General features: G+C 37.2%; 3 protein-coding genes across 3 annotated transcripts; 1 reads left to right on the forward strand and 2 right to left on the reverse strand.

The window, feature by feature from the left end:
* Window positions 1-450: 450 nt before the first annotated feature.
* On the reverse strand, window positions 451-2,326 carry PAE1 (20S proteasome alpha subunit E1). The gene is made up of 7 exons (XM_021438882.2): window positions 2,260-2,326; window positions 2,137-2,182; window positions 1,964-2,045; window positions 1,689-1,769; window positions 970-1,083; window positions 787-888; window positions 451-570 (listed from the first exon to the last, which is right to left on the reverse strand). The coding sequence occupies exons 2-7, from the start codon at window positions 2,148-2,150 to the stop codon at window positions 508-510; spliced, it is 456 nt and encodes a 151-aa protein (XP_021294557.1). The 5' UTR covers window positions 2,151-2,182; window positions 2,260-2,326; the 3' UTR covers window positions 451-507.
* A 1,474-nt stretch (window positions 2,327-3,800) lies between these two features.
* LOC110424495 (Remorin family protein) lies at window positions 3,801-7,892 on the reverse strand. The gene is given in 6 exon segments (XM_021439070.1): window positions 3,801-4,261; window positions 4,263-4,408; window positions 5,465-5,546; window positions 5,623-6,133; window positions 6,684-7,236; window positions 7,320-7,892. Coding segments are annotated over 6 exon segments (1,422 nt in total). The 5' UTR covers window positions 7,377-7,892; the 3' UTR covers window positions 3,801-4,188.
* A 3,280-nt stretch (window positions 7,893-11,172) lies between these two features.
* Window positions 11,173-12,346, forward strand: LOC110424578 (LL-diaminopimelate aminotransferase). Its single transcript, XM_021439173.2, has 3 exons — window positions 11,173-11,448; window positions 11,667-11,791; window positions 11,888-12,346. The coding sequence occupies exons 1-3, from the start codon at window positions 11,287-11,289 to the stop codon at window positions 11,997-11,999; spliced, it is 399 nt and encodes a 132-aa protein (XP_021294848.1). The 5' UTR covers window positions 11,173-11,286; the 3' UTR covers window positions 12,000-12,346.
* Window positions 12,347-12,413: the final 67 nt, after the last annotated feature.

Below are 12,413 nucleotides of genomic sequence, written 5' to 3' on the forward strand. Positions count from 1 at the left end.
GCAACATGGATCAATAATCATATGCCTACAATTTTGAGTTGAGAAGTAACAGAGAAGGATGGACTTATTTCAAACTTGACTTAGTGGATGCAGTGTTTAATGTGTGACTATGCAATCTTGCATTACTAGGTTGGGTTATGCTTAGCCAAATCAAGTACCCAACACATTTAGCTTTCTTGGCTTGTCACTTTTAACTTCTTAACTTTCACAATCTAAAACAAGCAGGCAACAATAAGTATGTACATTGTAATAATACCTCTATGGAATTATCCTTTGCAAATGCATATATTGCGAAACCAGCCTACCAGTTAATGGGGACTGTTTTAATTGTGGTGACAGTAATTGCTAACAGGTGGCTTTCTTAAATGGTAGTTCCATGACTAGTGGCATGGTTAGGAGAAATGTTGGCCCTAAAAATGCTATAATGTACCAAGATTTAAGTCATCTTTCTAATACGTTGAAAGAAATGTCCACAGGTAGCCAACACATTGTGAAATTATCTGATACTTACAGGCTTGGCCCATTCTCATCATGACCAGCAATGAGAAGAGACACCCCAAAGGGTCGAGACTGCAAAGAAAAATGTTACTGAGAGTGAGTAAGCACTTCAAAAGTAATGCCATAGCAGAATCCTATCTCAGATGGCAAAAGAAACTAACTGCATGATTACATGAGTCATACTGGGCGTGGCCCTCCCTTTATTGCTTACCAAGATAAGCAAAAAGCATCATAGACACAGAAATGGAAATTGCTACAACTATATACACAAAAGATATGAAATTTTACCATGGATTCTTCATCTCCTTCACCAAATCGAAGGGCCAAATCACAAAGTGCTTGTGTTGTGGACTCCACAGTCATTGGCTCACCATATGAGAATCTGTGGTTCTGTGTGAATGTGAAAGAAATCAGCATAAAAGGTACATATCAATACATATCAAAGAATGATGGCACTAACAACTACGGTACCTGAGTCTCAACTCGTGCATGTTCGACAAGTGTACGTGCATCAGCAATCAACCCACTCATGGCACATCCTATATGCTCATCAATTTCCATAATCTTCTCAACACTGCTGGGTTCCTGAAAGAGATTTCAGAGCTATGATGCCTGGAAGAAGCTACAATAGTCTACAATTCACATAGTATATGTCACACATGGTACATGCCGAATTTGCAGTAGTTTTTTAACAAGATGGGTGTAGTTTAAAGTGTACAGTAAACAAGTGGCAGCTAAGGGAATCATCAGAGTATGGAGTAGCATATTGAGAAAAATTATGTACTAGCAAGCTGAATAAAAACTCGACATGTCTTAGACATTACACCACATAGCCACCAATTAATTGGGAATGTGGGAAGAATAAGCAAATGCAAACTCTGTTGCTCAGACCCTGATTTCCAATTCCGTCTTAACCACCAACCCACCAACTGACATTTACATTTTTGTAACTGAAGACTCGTTAATTTGTTAAAAGGGACTCCTAAGGACCCTAACAGCTAACCATAACCATCACTTCCTTTATTCTTCATGTAACTCCATTTCTTAAAAACATACCCTTTTATATTACATTTTAGCAAACAAGCCACAACAAAACAAAGCATTCTATTACAATCAACAGAAGGGTATCTATACGAGTTTCAGAAATAATTTGCCAATATAATAACATCAAATCAAGTAAGAGTGCAGACCAACAGTGGTGAAGTAATACGCTTCTCAACAGCCAGCACGACGCCGTCTTTCGTCTTTATCCCAATTGCAGTTGAACCCAGCTGCAGTTCATTTCAAAAACCCCCATCTACATTAAAGCACACCAATAAAATTGAACAAAAGAAAAGACTTAACACCTACCTAGCTGCGAGTTAAACTAATTGATGTAAATATGCTAATGAAAACAAAATTTTCCCTTGAGAGAAGTTTTAGAGTTAGCCGATTTTCCAAGGAAACATACAGAACAAGTTTATACCTTGATAGCCTCAATTGCATACTCCACCTGGAACAATCTACCCTCGGGAGAAAATGTGTTCACCCCACGATCATACTCAGTCCTTCACAGTCCAATAAACAAACATCAATTTTTTCTTAAAAAAAAAAGAAAATAAAAGAAAAAGCTGTAACAAATATACTTTGATTTGTTACCTGGTCAGGAACATGTTGGATCGATTAGAATTAGATCTAACAAAACCTAAAGAAAAACCCAAAAAATTTAGTGTCTTTATGAAAAGAAAATAAACTTGAATAAGAAAAATGAGAAGGATTTACTTTGTCACCGAGTGTCTGAGAGAGAGAGAGAGCAGCCTTGCGAAGAGAGAGAAGTTCGTGCTTTTTGTAAAGGTCTTCTAGTCTTCTTGCAAAACAAGCCAGGCTAAAACGGCTGCGTTTCGCTTGGGCTGGCCTAGATGGGAATGGCCGGGTTGGTCCATGTTCTTTGAGCAGAGATCTGTCCACTCCAAATATGTTAATGGGCCGGCATTGTCTAGACAACATCTTTTTTTCATGAGCATAGCCCCATTTCTTTAAGAGATGATCCAATCCATGGAGTTAAGCTTCGAGCCTCATCTATTTCCAATTTTACTTCACAAAATTAAAGTGGATATACTGTTAAAATAATTACCTCAATTAAGTTTACCCAACAATAGCAAATGACAAAGGGTCAAATTGCAATACAATGAATAAAGTTGCAACTTGTGACATTGTGTCCTTTGCACCAGGCAGCAAAAGCCCACACCTACCCAACAATGTAAGGACCCTTCTCATCCGTTAGCTGATCTCTAGATCCTAGCTAGAACTGTCTTGTCTATTCTGTTTCTTCTTTCACTGCTAATACTACTACTACTATTTCTTTCCTTTTTTTTTCCCCCGCTTTTGGTTTTGTGTTTTTAGCTGGTTGTTTGCTTGTTTTTCTTCCATCATTGCCATCATAGTAGCTTTTTGATCCGCAAAAAATGCACTCAAAGACATTTACGATATCTTTTTCTGAGATATTGTGGCAGTGCATACTCGACAATGATGGGGTTGATCCAGAGCAAAAGGCTTAGCCTGCCAAAAGAAAGTGAAAACGAAGGCTGATGGATCAGAAACCAGACAGACAAAAGCTACTACTGTTAAAAACTTTTATCAGTGCTTAGTCTTCTGCATGTGGCAAATACATGGTCGTTGTTGGTAGCTTCAAAGTTTTTGAGGAGAAATATTTATCTTGTGGATATAAACAGTTTTTTTCTCCTAGGGTGTGGAAAACCAGGCTTAGTCGTTCGGGGGTAGGGTATGGCCACTTGTCAATATATGGTGAATTCTGTCAATGATTGGACCTAGATTATGAAACAGGACATGACTCTTTGATTTTAGGGAAGCGTTTTCATGAAGAACTTCTCATTAATTCATTAAAAATTTTATGATGCGACTGCACACATATATATAAAACCATTAATTTGTAGACATATCCCTTTTGATGGTGATTAGTTGGTTATACGGATCTTTTTTTTTGTTTCTATGGAAGACTTGCCAACACTAAGTCGTAACGTAGATTTTCTTTTCCATTCCCCCCCTCGCCCCCTATAAAAACATCACTGCTATCTTCCTATTCAACACATTGTACTCGGTTATGGTGAGGCCGTCTTTCTTCATGCCTTGCTTCCTCAATTATTTTCTTCAATCCCACTTTCTCCAGAGAGAGTGTAAACAATAAAGTCACCTCCGGTCCTAGATTGAAAGATTCGCATAGAGGAATGGAAGCCAAAATCTAGTATGATATCCAGCTTCAGGTCTACATCAGTGCAAAAATCAGTACGTTATAAGAGCTACCAGGGGAAAGAATTTACAAACGACTGATAAAAGAATTGGTCCACAAGCAGAAAAGTTTCTTGTGCTTGTTAAAGGAAAAAAAAAAGACGAGTTCCTTGTGGTGGGTCACAACCAAAACAATTTGAAGATAGAGGTAAGCTGTTGGCACAACAATCGTCATGTTATTGGCACAGCATGACATTGGACAAGGCAATATTTGTACCACTTGTATCAAAATGGTGAAACCTTTTTGAGAAGATGATCCCATTTTTAATAGTCCTGTTGATGCTTGCTACTGCTATTGATGTGATTTTTCTACACAATAGCTTTGCAAGAATTGAGGTTTTGGGTTTTCCTAGAATCAAGAGATACACAATGGGGATTGGAGATGATCTGTGTTTTGAATCTTCATTAGGGGCTGTTATTGCAGGGGAAGCAACCACACGAGCTGTGGCCAGAAATAAGGGAGTTGTTTCGGTTCATTCTTCTGTGCCTGCTCGGTTGCCCTTTGCGTTTGCTCAGCGTGTTGTTGCTGGGCCGCTGCTCTCCATTCCTCTGCTTTTCGATGAACAACTGCCATTCTCTTCATTAATTTCTCTTCTAAGTTCGATCTCATCTTTTGTATTTTCACCTGAAAAGCTCAGTTTAGAACATAATATACCATATACAATGTCAGTCCACTGAAAGATTATTGGCACATAATAGAATAAATCATAGTCAAATGCTTGCATGACCCTAAACTAACAAGGCGTTAGACCATGTTAGTAATTCCTGGTAAATTTTTTTTTCTGATTAATCTTCCATCAGGTTTGACCGGGAAAGCATATAAACTAATCAGGTTTGAACTACCTCTTATCTCTTGCACTACACAATGCAGGTGGAGTACAGGAGGCAACAGTTGGAGCAACGAGGACAGCAAGCTTTATTAATTACTCTGGAGCTTATTTTATTGAACAATACCTAAGAACCAAGCTTCCAAGCAGGAGACAACCCAGCTTAAGTAAATATTCCAATTCCCCACGAATTTCTAAATGCTAGATCTTCACATGGGCTTACAAGTTACAACCTCCACGCTACCAGTATAAAAATAGAGACTTGATGACTTTTAGCTTTCTTCTTATATATTATTAAGTAATGTTTTATATTATAAATATTAAGTATTTATAGGCACTTTTTAACCTTTGTCTACATTATTAAGGAGAGAAGCATGCAGATAAGAAGTATATTGAATTAAGGGAAGACACTCCTACAGAGGTGGACTGGTCAAGAAAGAAAGAGATGAAAGGTGTGGTAGAGTTGCGGGTGGCTCGAGGAAGAATAAGCCATTAATTAGTTAGGATAACACTTCCAAAATATAGTTCACATAGCACTTTCACTTAAAGAAAATATAAGCCGGAAAAGGCACAGATAACCTCGATTCAAATTTTAATTTCCAGAGTGAAAACAAGGGTTCACGAAATGACCAAAGACAAGAGCATCAGAGCGCACTTATTCCTTTAGGTAGACAAGAGGATGATAGGAGTTTGAGATAATTACATCATAATTTGCTCTCCCCGTAGCAGTAAATGAGAAAATTGCAGCAAAAGAAATTTGGGCTCAAAGACAACCATTGAACTTTGAAGTACCACTACGCATGATGAATAGTTAAAAAAGTACCCCATAAGACCAAAAAAGGTTGGAAAAGTACCTCAAGCTTTCTTGATTGAGCTTCTGCTTTGGCACTTTGGAGGTTCACCCAAGCTTGGATTTTTGCTTCCTCTCTCTGATACCTGTGATACAAATAACAGTCATTACTGATGTGCCACATAATACACAGACAATGCTACAAATCTTTTACCTCATTACCTCTGGCAGCATTTTGTCCTTTCCTCTTCCTCCCACGCCGCAGCTCTCGAATCAGAAACACTTTTCCGGCATGCGCTGTCGGTCTCGAAATGTCTAAGGCTCTTTGACACTTCTTCCTCCTCCTCTTCCCTTGAGCTCCAATTCGATGTGATGGAGTCATATTGCGTCCCAAGTTGTAGCTTAGCTAAATGACACTCTTGCAGCTGGGAAATGTCAATCGTGCTATTGGAACTATTGGAATTGGCGGATGCCAATGGACCAGACCTATTAGCAGGTGTGTTATGACGTGCAGGCGATGAGCTCTTGAATGGTGTGTGGCATCTAGAAGTTGTGGAACTTCCTAGAGGAGTCATTTCTGTCCCAACATCTTTATGTTTAACCCCATGGAATACTTCAGTGCCTGCATCTTTCATGGTTTCACATACTGAGTTCCTGAAAAGAAACCCCTCTCTTGAGGGCTCGGAGCATCTGAAATTTGGTAAAATCGGTTCTACCTCATCCGTGAACTTATCTACAATGATTAATAGGATAAAAGTAAGTGTCGCTCAATTTCAACCAAATTTTTACACCAACTCCTCCTCCAATCAAGAGAACTATAATTAAAACAAGAGTGATATTAAGCATAAGCTTTCAAGAAACTATTTCACTTCGCAAAGGTGGATTGCTCTAATCACAAGGAGAATTTCATTGGATGAAGAAAAAGTTGCTCTGTCCAGTTGAAAAGTTGAACTAAATAAAGTTTTGCATATACAAATGGCCATCACTTGGGGCCTAATGGTATTTTTCAGCTGGCAACTAAAACAATAAACCACAGGATTTAAGAGCCCATTTATGGAGAGGGATAAAGAGACAAAAAGGAAGTCTTAATTGTTAATTCTAATCCAAAGCAATGAAAAACCATTCTGGATTTCTGTTCTTATCCAAAAAGGAAAGTAATCAAACAGTGGAACAGTTTAAAGTGCTATGAAGCTTTTAAAAGGCCAAAAGGGGAAAGAAAAAGACTATCACGATGACCAAACCTTTGGTTAACGTTGAAGACTTGAAGTGTAGATAGATCCTACCTTTTAGAAGGACCTCTGTAGACCCTGGGATTCCACCAAAGCCGCTGGTTGGGTTAAAGCTTGTGACAACCTTAGTAACATTTTCCTCGATGACCCTTGATTTCTCCGCAAATACATGAGTTTGTTGCTTAAAGTTATCAAATTGTTTAGCCATCTTTGATGACTCTGGTGGTGGCTTGATGGTATGAGCAGGAGACTCATGACAAGAACTGCTGATCAACCATTTCTCTGCATCTTCCCACTTTGAAGGAAAGCTCTTTCTGGCAAAATTGCCACCACTGAAGCTGAAAACTGGCCTACCTGGTGTAGAAGGAGCTTCCAAAACTCTCCTCCGTGTAGTGACCGAGTTCACTCCTCTCCTTCTCTGAATTGAAACATCCAAAAACCCTCCTCTGTTATCTGTTTTGTTGTTTGAAGCTGCCATTGGGAATGACTTGACAAAGTCGGATGTCTCCTTGAGATTAAGCTCGCAAAGTGGGTCAGGGAAAGTGTCTGCAAATGGGTTGTCCTTGCTTTCTCCATAAAGGCTTGCACTAGTCTCCAGCGGTGGTTCCTGAATTACATGAAAGCAAATGCTATGACACAAAAACAAGAAAAATAAGAATAAAACAAATGTAGGATCTTTAAGCTCATTACCCCATTAGATGGAAATAAAGGTGGGGCTTGAAAGTATTTGGGACTTGCAAGATCCATGTTTTGTTGAAGATAACTGATTTTGTGCTTGGCTAGAAGAATTTTCTTGGATGTGCAACAATTTTTTTTCGGTAACTTGGTCAAGTGGGTTTGCCCAGATGCATCAGTTTTGATATACTACTTCAAACGTGTCATGAGAAAGCGATTGGAGAAGGAGTTGAACTGTGTTAGCTAAACAAGGAAAAAGCTTTGACTACTAGAAACTATGGACCAATACACTGGCAATGAGACCCACATGGCATAAACACCTAACAAAGGTTTGATCTCTGTCTGAATGCTCCCCTCTCAAAATGAAACAACAGTGACACCTTGTCCTAGTCTCACAGAATTAGATAAGCTAGGAGACGAAACAGTACTTCATCAAAAGAAGAGGGACTTTGGGAGGTGAACATAATTTAATACTACAAGAAGAGGGGGAAAAAAAAAAAAAGAAAGAAGAACCCTTGACTCTTGAGTCATCAGTTCTGTGCTGCACTGCTGCGATCCTGCCTTTAAAGCAGAGAAATGACAAGAGGAAGTAAATTTTTATTGGTTATATCTCTTTGGTTTTTTTTGGGAAGCTTCTTATTGGATTTTATCTCTAGTTTTGAGCGAGCATTTCATGGTTCATAGGCTCATAAGCTGCTGCATTGCAGGAAAGCACTAGTTAAACTGTTGTCTCTCTTTGCCCTTCCATGTTACAAAACCTTCTCTTTTTTCCTGGAGCACTTGTGAATGCTCCCTGTAGTTTTATGTCTTTAGGATAATTTCTTTGTGAAGAAATTTGGTTCTCTGTAGTTTGGATAGTTGGGGGTTGGAGCGATACCCAGTTCAAATAAATACAACTACTGTAATTACTGCTTGGCCTTGGCGAATAATAAGCATCTCTTTCAAATTCAGAAAAGCATTATGAATCATGCCAGTTTTGACATAACTCAATAAATATTGTCATGTACCATAATTTCATACTTTAGATCATAAAATCTATACAGTTATGTCGTACTGTCATTTTATGTTCTGGTACAAGAAAAAAGGTCCATAGAATTATCAAATAACTAAATACTCTATATTTAAGCATTGAAAGTGTTTAAGTTAAGAGTAGATCATCCATTTGGGCTGACAAATTGTGTTAGCATGGCTACATTCTGTCATGTAAAGATAAAAGTCTAATTTAGAAATAAGTCTACACAAATACGATATGATTAGTTAATTATATTAAAATTTTTGACATGATACAATTATACAATGTCACATGATTAGTATACTTCAATGTAAATAATTTATTTAGATGTAGCATAATTTATTCCTTTAGACATGATTGACTTATTTAAATACAAATAATAAATTATTTTATATATTTAAAATGAGTTTAAATATATTAAATGTGTTGAATAATTTAAATTAATTTATTAATACTACTAATGAAATATATATATATATATATAAACATGTTATATACGAAGTTGATATGTTAAACCATGTAAGATATAAATATTTTCATATTATAACAAGTTGACACAATAACAATTATATGAAACTAAAATGTTATTTATTTTATGTCATATTAATAAATCATGTCTAAAATTAAATTGGTTGTAAGAAACTCACTGCCACAACTTAAACGTTTAAACTTGGTTTGGTTCAACAGACAAACACGCAAACCAGCTTGATCCGAAATCCAACACAATTTAATGTCCTCTAAATCAATTGAATATAATTGAACGATGGTAATACAGTTATGATGGAGTCTTCTCTTTTTTTTTCTTTGAGATTTTACATTCAAGTTTTAACATATAGTTGAAGCAAATAAAGAAACAGGAAGTTGTTTTTCTAGTATAACCAAGTTAGTGAATATATAAATAAATAAAAAAGAACAGGGAGAAAGAATTGCAGTGTGTATTTATATACAATGTGGTCCAGCCTTCATTGAATAGGGAGTAAATGAGGATAGGCCCAGAAATGAGGTTTGCTGTAGTCTACAGGAAGAAGGCCAGGACCCAGCAGGTAGCTGAACTCTGGGTTCCTAGGACAGTTGAACATGAATCGACAGTAGTTGGGCTTTCAAATTTTGATGTCTGTTTTCAGTCCAATATGAATGATCGAATTGGATGCCACGTACAAAGAAAAAGTTGTCTTCCCATAAGCTAATGGTCCATGGCCATCCTGGCCGATCTTATGAAAATGTTATTATCAAATACTACCATTGTCAAGTTTTGATAAAGCAGTAGACAGTGAGGCCGAATTCTGTTGGTGTGCATGAAGCAAAAGCATGCGATTGTAATAAGATTTTCATCTCTATCATAATGTAATTTTGGTGACATTTCGTTGGGTAGAATTCATGGATTACTTAAAAAGAAAAGGGTAAAGCATCATCTCATCAGAAATCTATGTTCAATGATTGAACACAAGAAGATACAAGTGATTAGAACAAGATCTCAGTTGTCAATACTCGGGGTATCATTTCTTTTTTACCCTAATACGTCTTGCATTGAAATGGAAGTGAGGTCTTGAATCCATAGCTGTTTCTGCAATGCCACGATACAACCGAAAAAAATGAATCCAAGACAGCTTAGCCTGCCTTTTGCAGACTTGGAAATGTGATCCGTTGGAAAAAATAATAAACAGTTCTGCTTGCCAACGTGTAGCCCAGAGTTGCAACCCAACAAGCATTTGACTCTTTCTCAAAGGAATTAACACCACAAGGATTATAATATCTTATCATTTACCTCCATGATTAAACTCAGATGTAATCTAATGCTTACTTTAATGATAATTCCAAGGTCCCACGTTGTCATCATACCATAAGAAATTACATTAATCAATATAGTTTAATAAAAGAAGAAAGCTTTACACCATTGTTAATTAACCTTTTCGACCTATAAGCTTTGACAATGGAAAAGGTTTTACTTGGGGCAGACTTTGCTTATCTAGTCTTTGGATGCTAGCTTTCTGAATCTCGACTCTAACTGCAAAAGTTAAAAGCAACTGTTCGAATAAACAGTTAAGGTTGATTGATGGGAAATTTTTTTACTAATATAGGCAGTCTGACTAAGTCTAATTGTTGACATTTTACTGTGACGAGTAATGAAAATATCCACTGGGGAAGGGATAGGATAGCATAGCATGGAAACGGACCAGGGAGAGAGTTGCAATCTCAATCATTTTACAGAGATAGGAAAGCTGACACCCTTATCACTGGAGTTCAATGGGCATGAAAAATTGAAATGAGGGCATTATTTTATTCAGCAAGAGGTGCATATCTTATTCCCATGCTGTTTATCTACTTCACATTATTTCTATCTTTTTAAATGTCCACCATTCAACTGTTCTTTTTCCCTCCATGTGACATTCAGATGAAAGGAAATGTGCTGTCGCCATTGAATGGGATGTTCAATTTTTTTGGTTCTAAAATGATGTTCTTTATTTTTATCTACAAATAGGTAAAGGTTTTTTTTAAAAAAAAATTTGAAAGAAAGGAAATTAGAATTCTGCTTTGTGAAGAAAGGACTATATATAAATTTATTTGGATACAAATAGGTAAAGATTCATAAGTCAGCAAGCTTTGTAATTACATGTAGACAGACTTGGAAACAAAGGGAATTTATTCTGTGAAAATGTTGAGTAGACCCACCAACAAATTTGATAGGAAAATAAGATGCAGAATCAACAACATGCTGACTCAGTCTTCACCGGCAGCAACAGGAAGAAGATAAGCAACATGGGACCCACCTTACCTGTAAAAACCCTGATTATAAACCGTGACAAGACATTAACCTTCCAATAATTGAACAAAAGGAGTGTCACGTTATTGAAACATAAGTTTTGCAATACTTTATAAACTAATGCTTTGTCCTGTTCCTTAGTCTCGGCTTTAGTACCTTTCCTAGAACAAACCCACTGCTCTTCCTTTCCTTCCGTCCTTCCCTGGAGTATGAGATCAATATCTGTAACATGCTCCTTTCCTCTTCACATACCAGTTACAACGTCTAGTCCACTTATAAACCATGCCAACAAGACTGTGATGCTTAAACACAACCAAGTTCCTGGCAAGAGAGCATCAACACTTCGGATCAGATCCTTCTCCAAGAACAAGGTCAACATCTTTTTCTTTTATTGCTAGCTGCAATTCCAAGACACATATAGTAAACAACCCTTGTCTTCCATGTATCTTGTTATTGAAGCTAACGAAGTCCTTGCAGCTAAACACCTCCCGATGGACTCAATTCACCCATGATTTTTTGCTGATAGGGTAAATCATATAGATTGTCTAACCAAGATGGATGTTTGAATGCCTGCTTGATCTTTTAGCAGGTTTTCGAGGATCAGTCTGAGGGTGTCATCTGCTATAGAGATGAAAATGGAGAAATAGTTTGCGAAGGATACGATGAGGGCCCTCGATTTCCTCGACAGATTCATGGATCATTTTACCATCTGAGGTAAGAACCCTGTCTCAGGTTCCACGTTACACCATATTCTAGTTACTGTGACCTGTCTGAAATGAAGTTCTTTTGTTAATGTTGAACTGAATCCAGTGATGCTGAGATCCTTGATCTTCTTCAAGATAGATGGCTTCAAATTGTTAAAGGTGGCGGATTCAGCAATGCTAATAAAGGTGTTATCATCGTGCAAGATGACTCCAAGTAGAATGATTTTAACAAATTCCACCAATAGAAGCCTGGCTCTTACCAAGATTCTACAGATTTCATGAAGTAAATATCGTGCAGCATGTACAAGAAAGACACGTCAATTATTAGAGATTGTATATAGAAAGCAGAAAAGCTCTCTCTTGTAATCACCATGTTTTTGTGTTATGGAGGATCAAAGCTCACAGCTCCTTCGGATTTCCTGTTATTTTCCATCAAATACCTTTTCTGGTTACAGGCTAACAGCATTGTGAATGCATGATTCCCGCATCCTAAAAGTTGACTTTCTGGACTGCCTTTTATGCTGTAAACGGTCAAATAGTTCAAAGTTTGGAACCTTATGAATAATTTGATTGCTCAGATTAGCAACATTTACAGGTTTATCATTCTCTGTCTAACATTATAAAAGTCATCC

The sequence above is a fragment of the Theobroma umbraticum genome, unplaced genomic scaffold (assembly GCF_002168275.2).
Source record: "Theobroma umbraticum cultivar Fairchild unplaced genomic scaffold, ASM216827v3 scaffold_204.0, whole genome shotgun sequence".
NCBI lineage: Eukaryota > Viridiplantae > Streptophyta > Magnoliopsida > Malvales > Malvaceae > Theobroma > Theobroma umbraticum.

Coding starts and splice junctions, on each gene's coding strand:
- LOC110424578 (XM_021439173.2), top strand. CDS start 11,287: ATGAGATCAATATCTGTAACATGCTCCTTTCCTCTTCACATACCAGTT. Junction 11,449..11,666: donor GATCCTTCTCCAAGAACAAG/GTCAACATCTTT, acceptor ATCTTTTAGCAG/GTTTTCGAGGATCAGTCTGA. Junction 11,792..11,887: donor GGATCATTTTACCATCTGAG/GTAAGAACCCTG, acceptor AACTGAATCCAG/TGATGCTGAGATCCTTGATC.
- PAE1 (XM_021438882.2), bottom strand. Junction 1,084..1,688: donor GTATTACTTCACCACTGTTG/GTCTGCACTCTT, acceptor AATCTCTTTCAG/GAACCCAGCAGTGTTGAGAA. Junction 889..969: donor ATGCACGAGTTGAGACTCAG/GTACCGTAGTTG, acceptor ACATTCACACAG/AACCACAGATTCTCATATGG.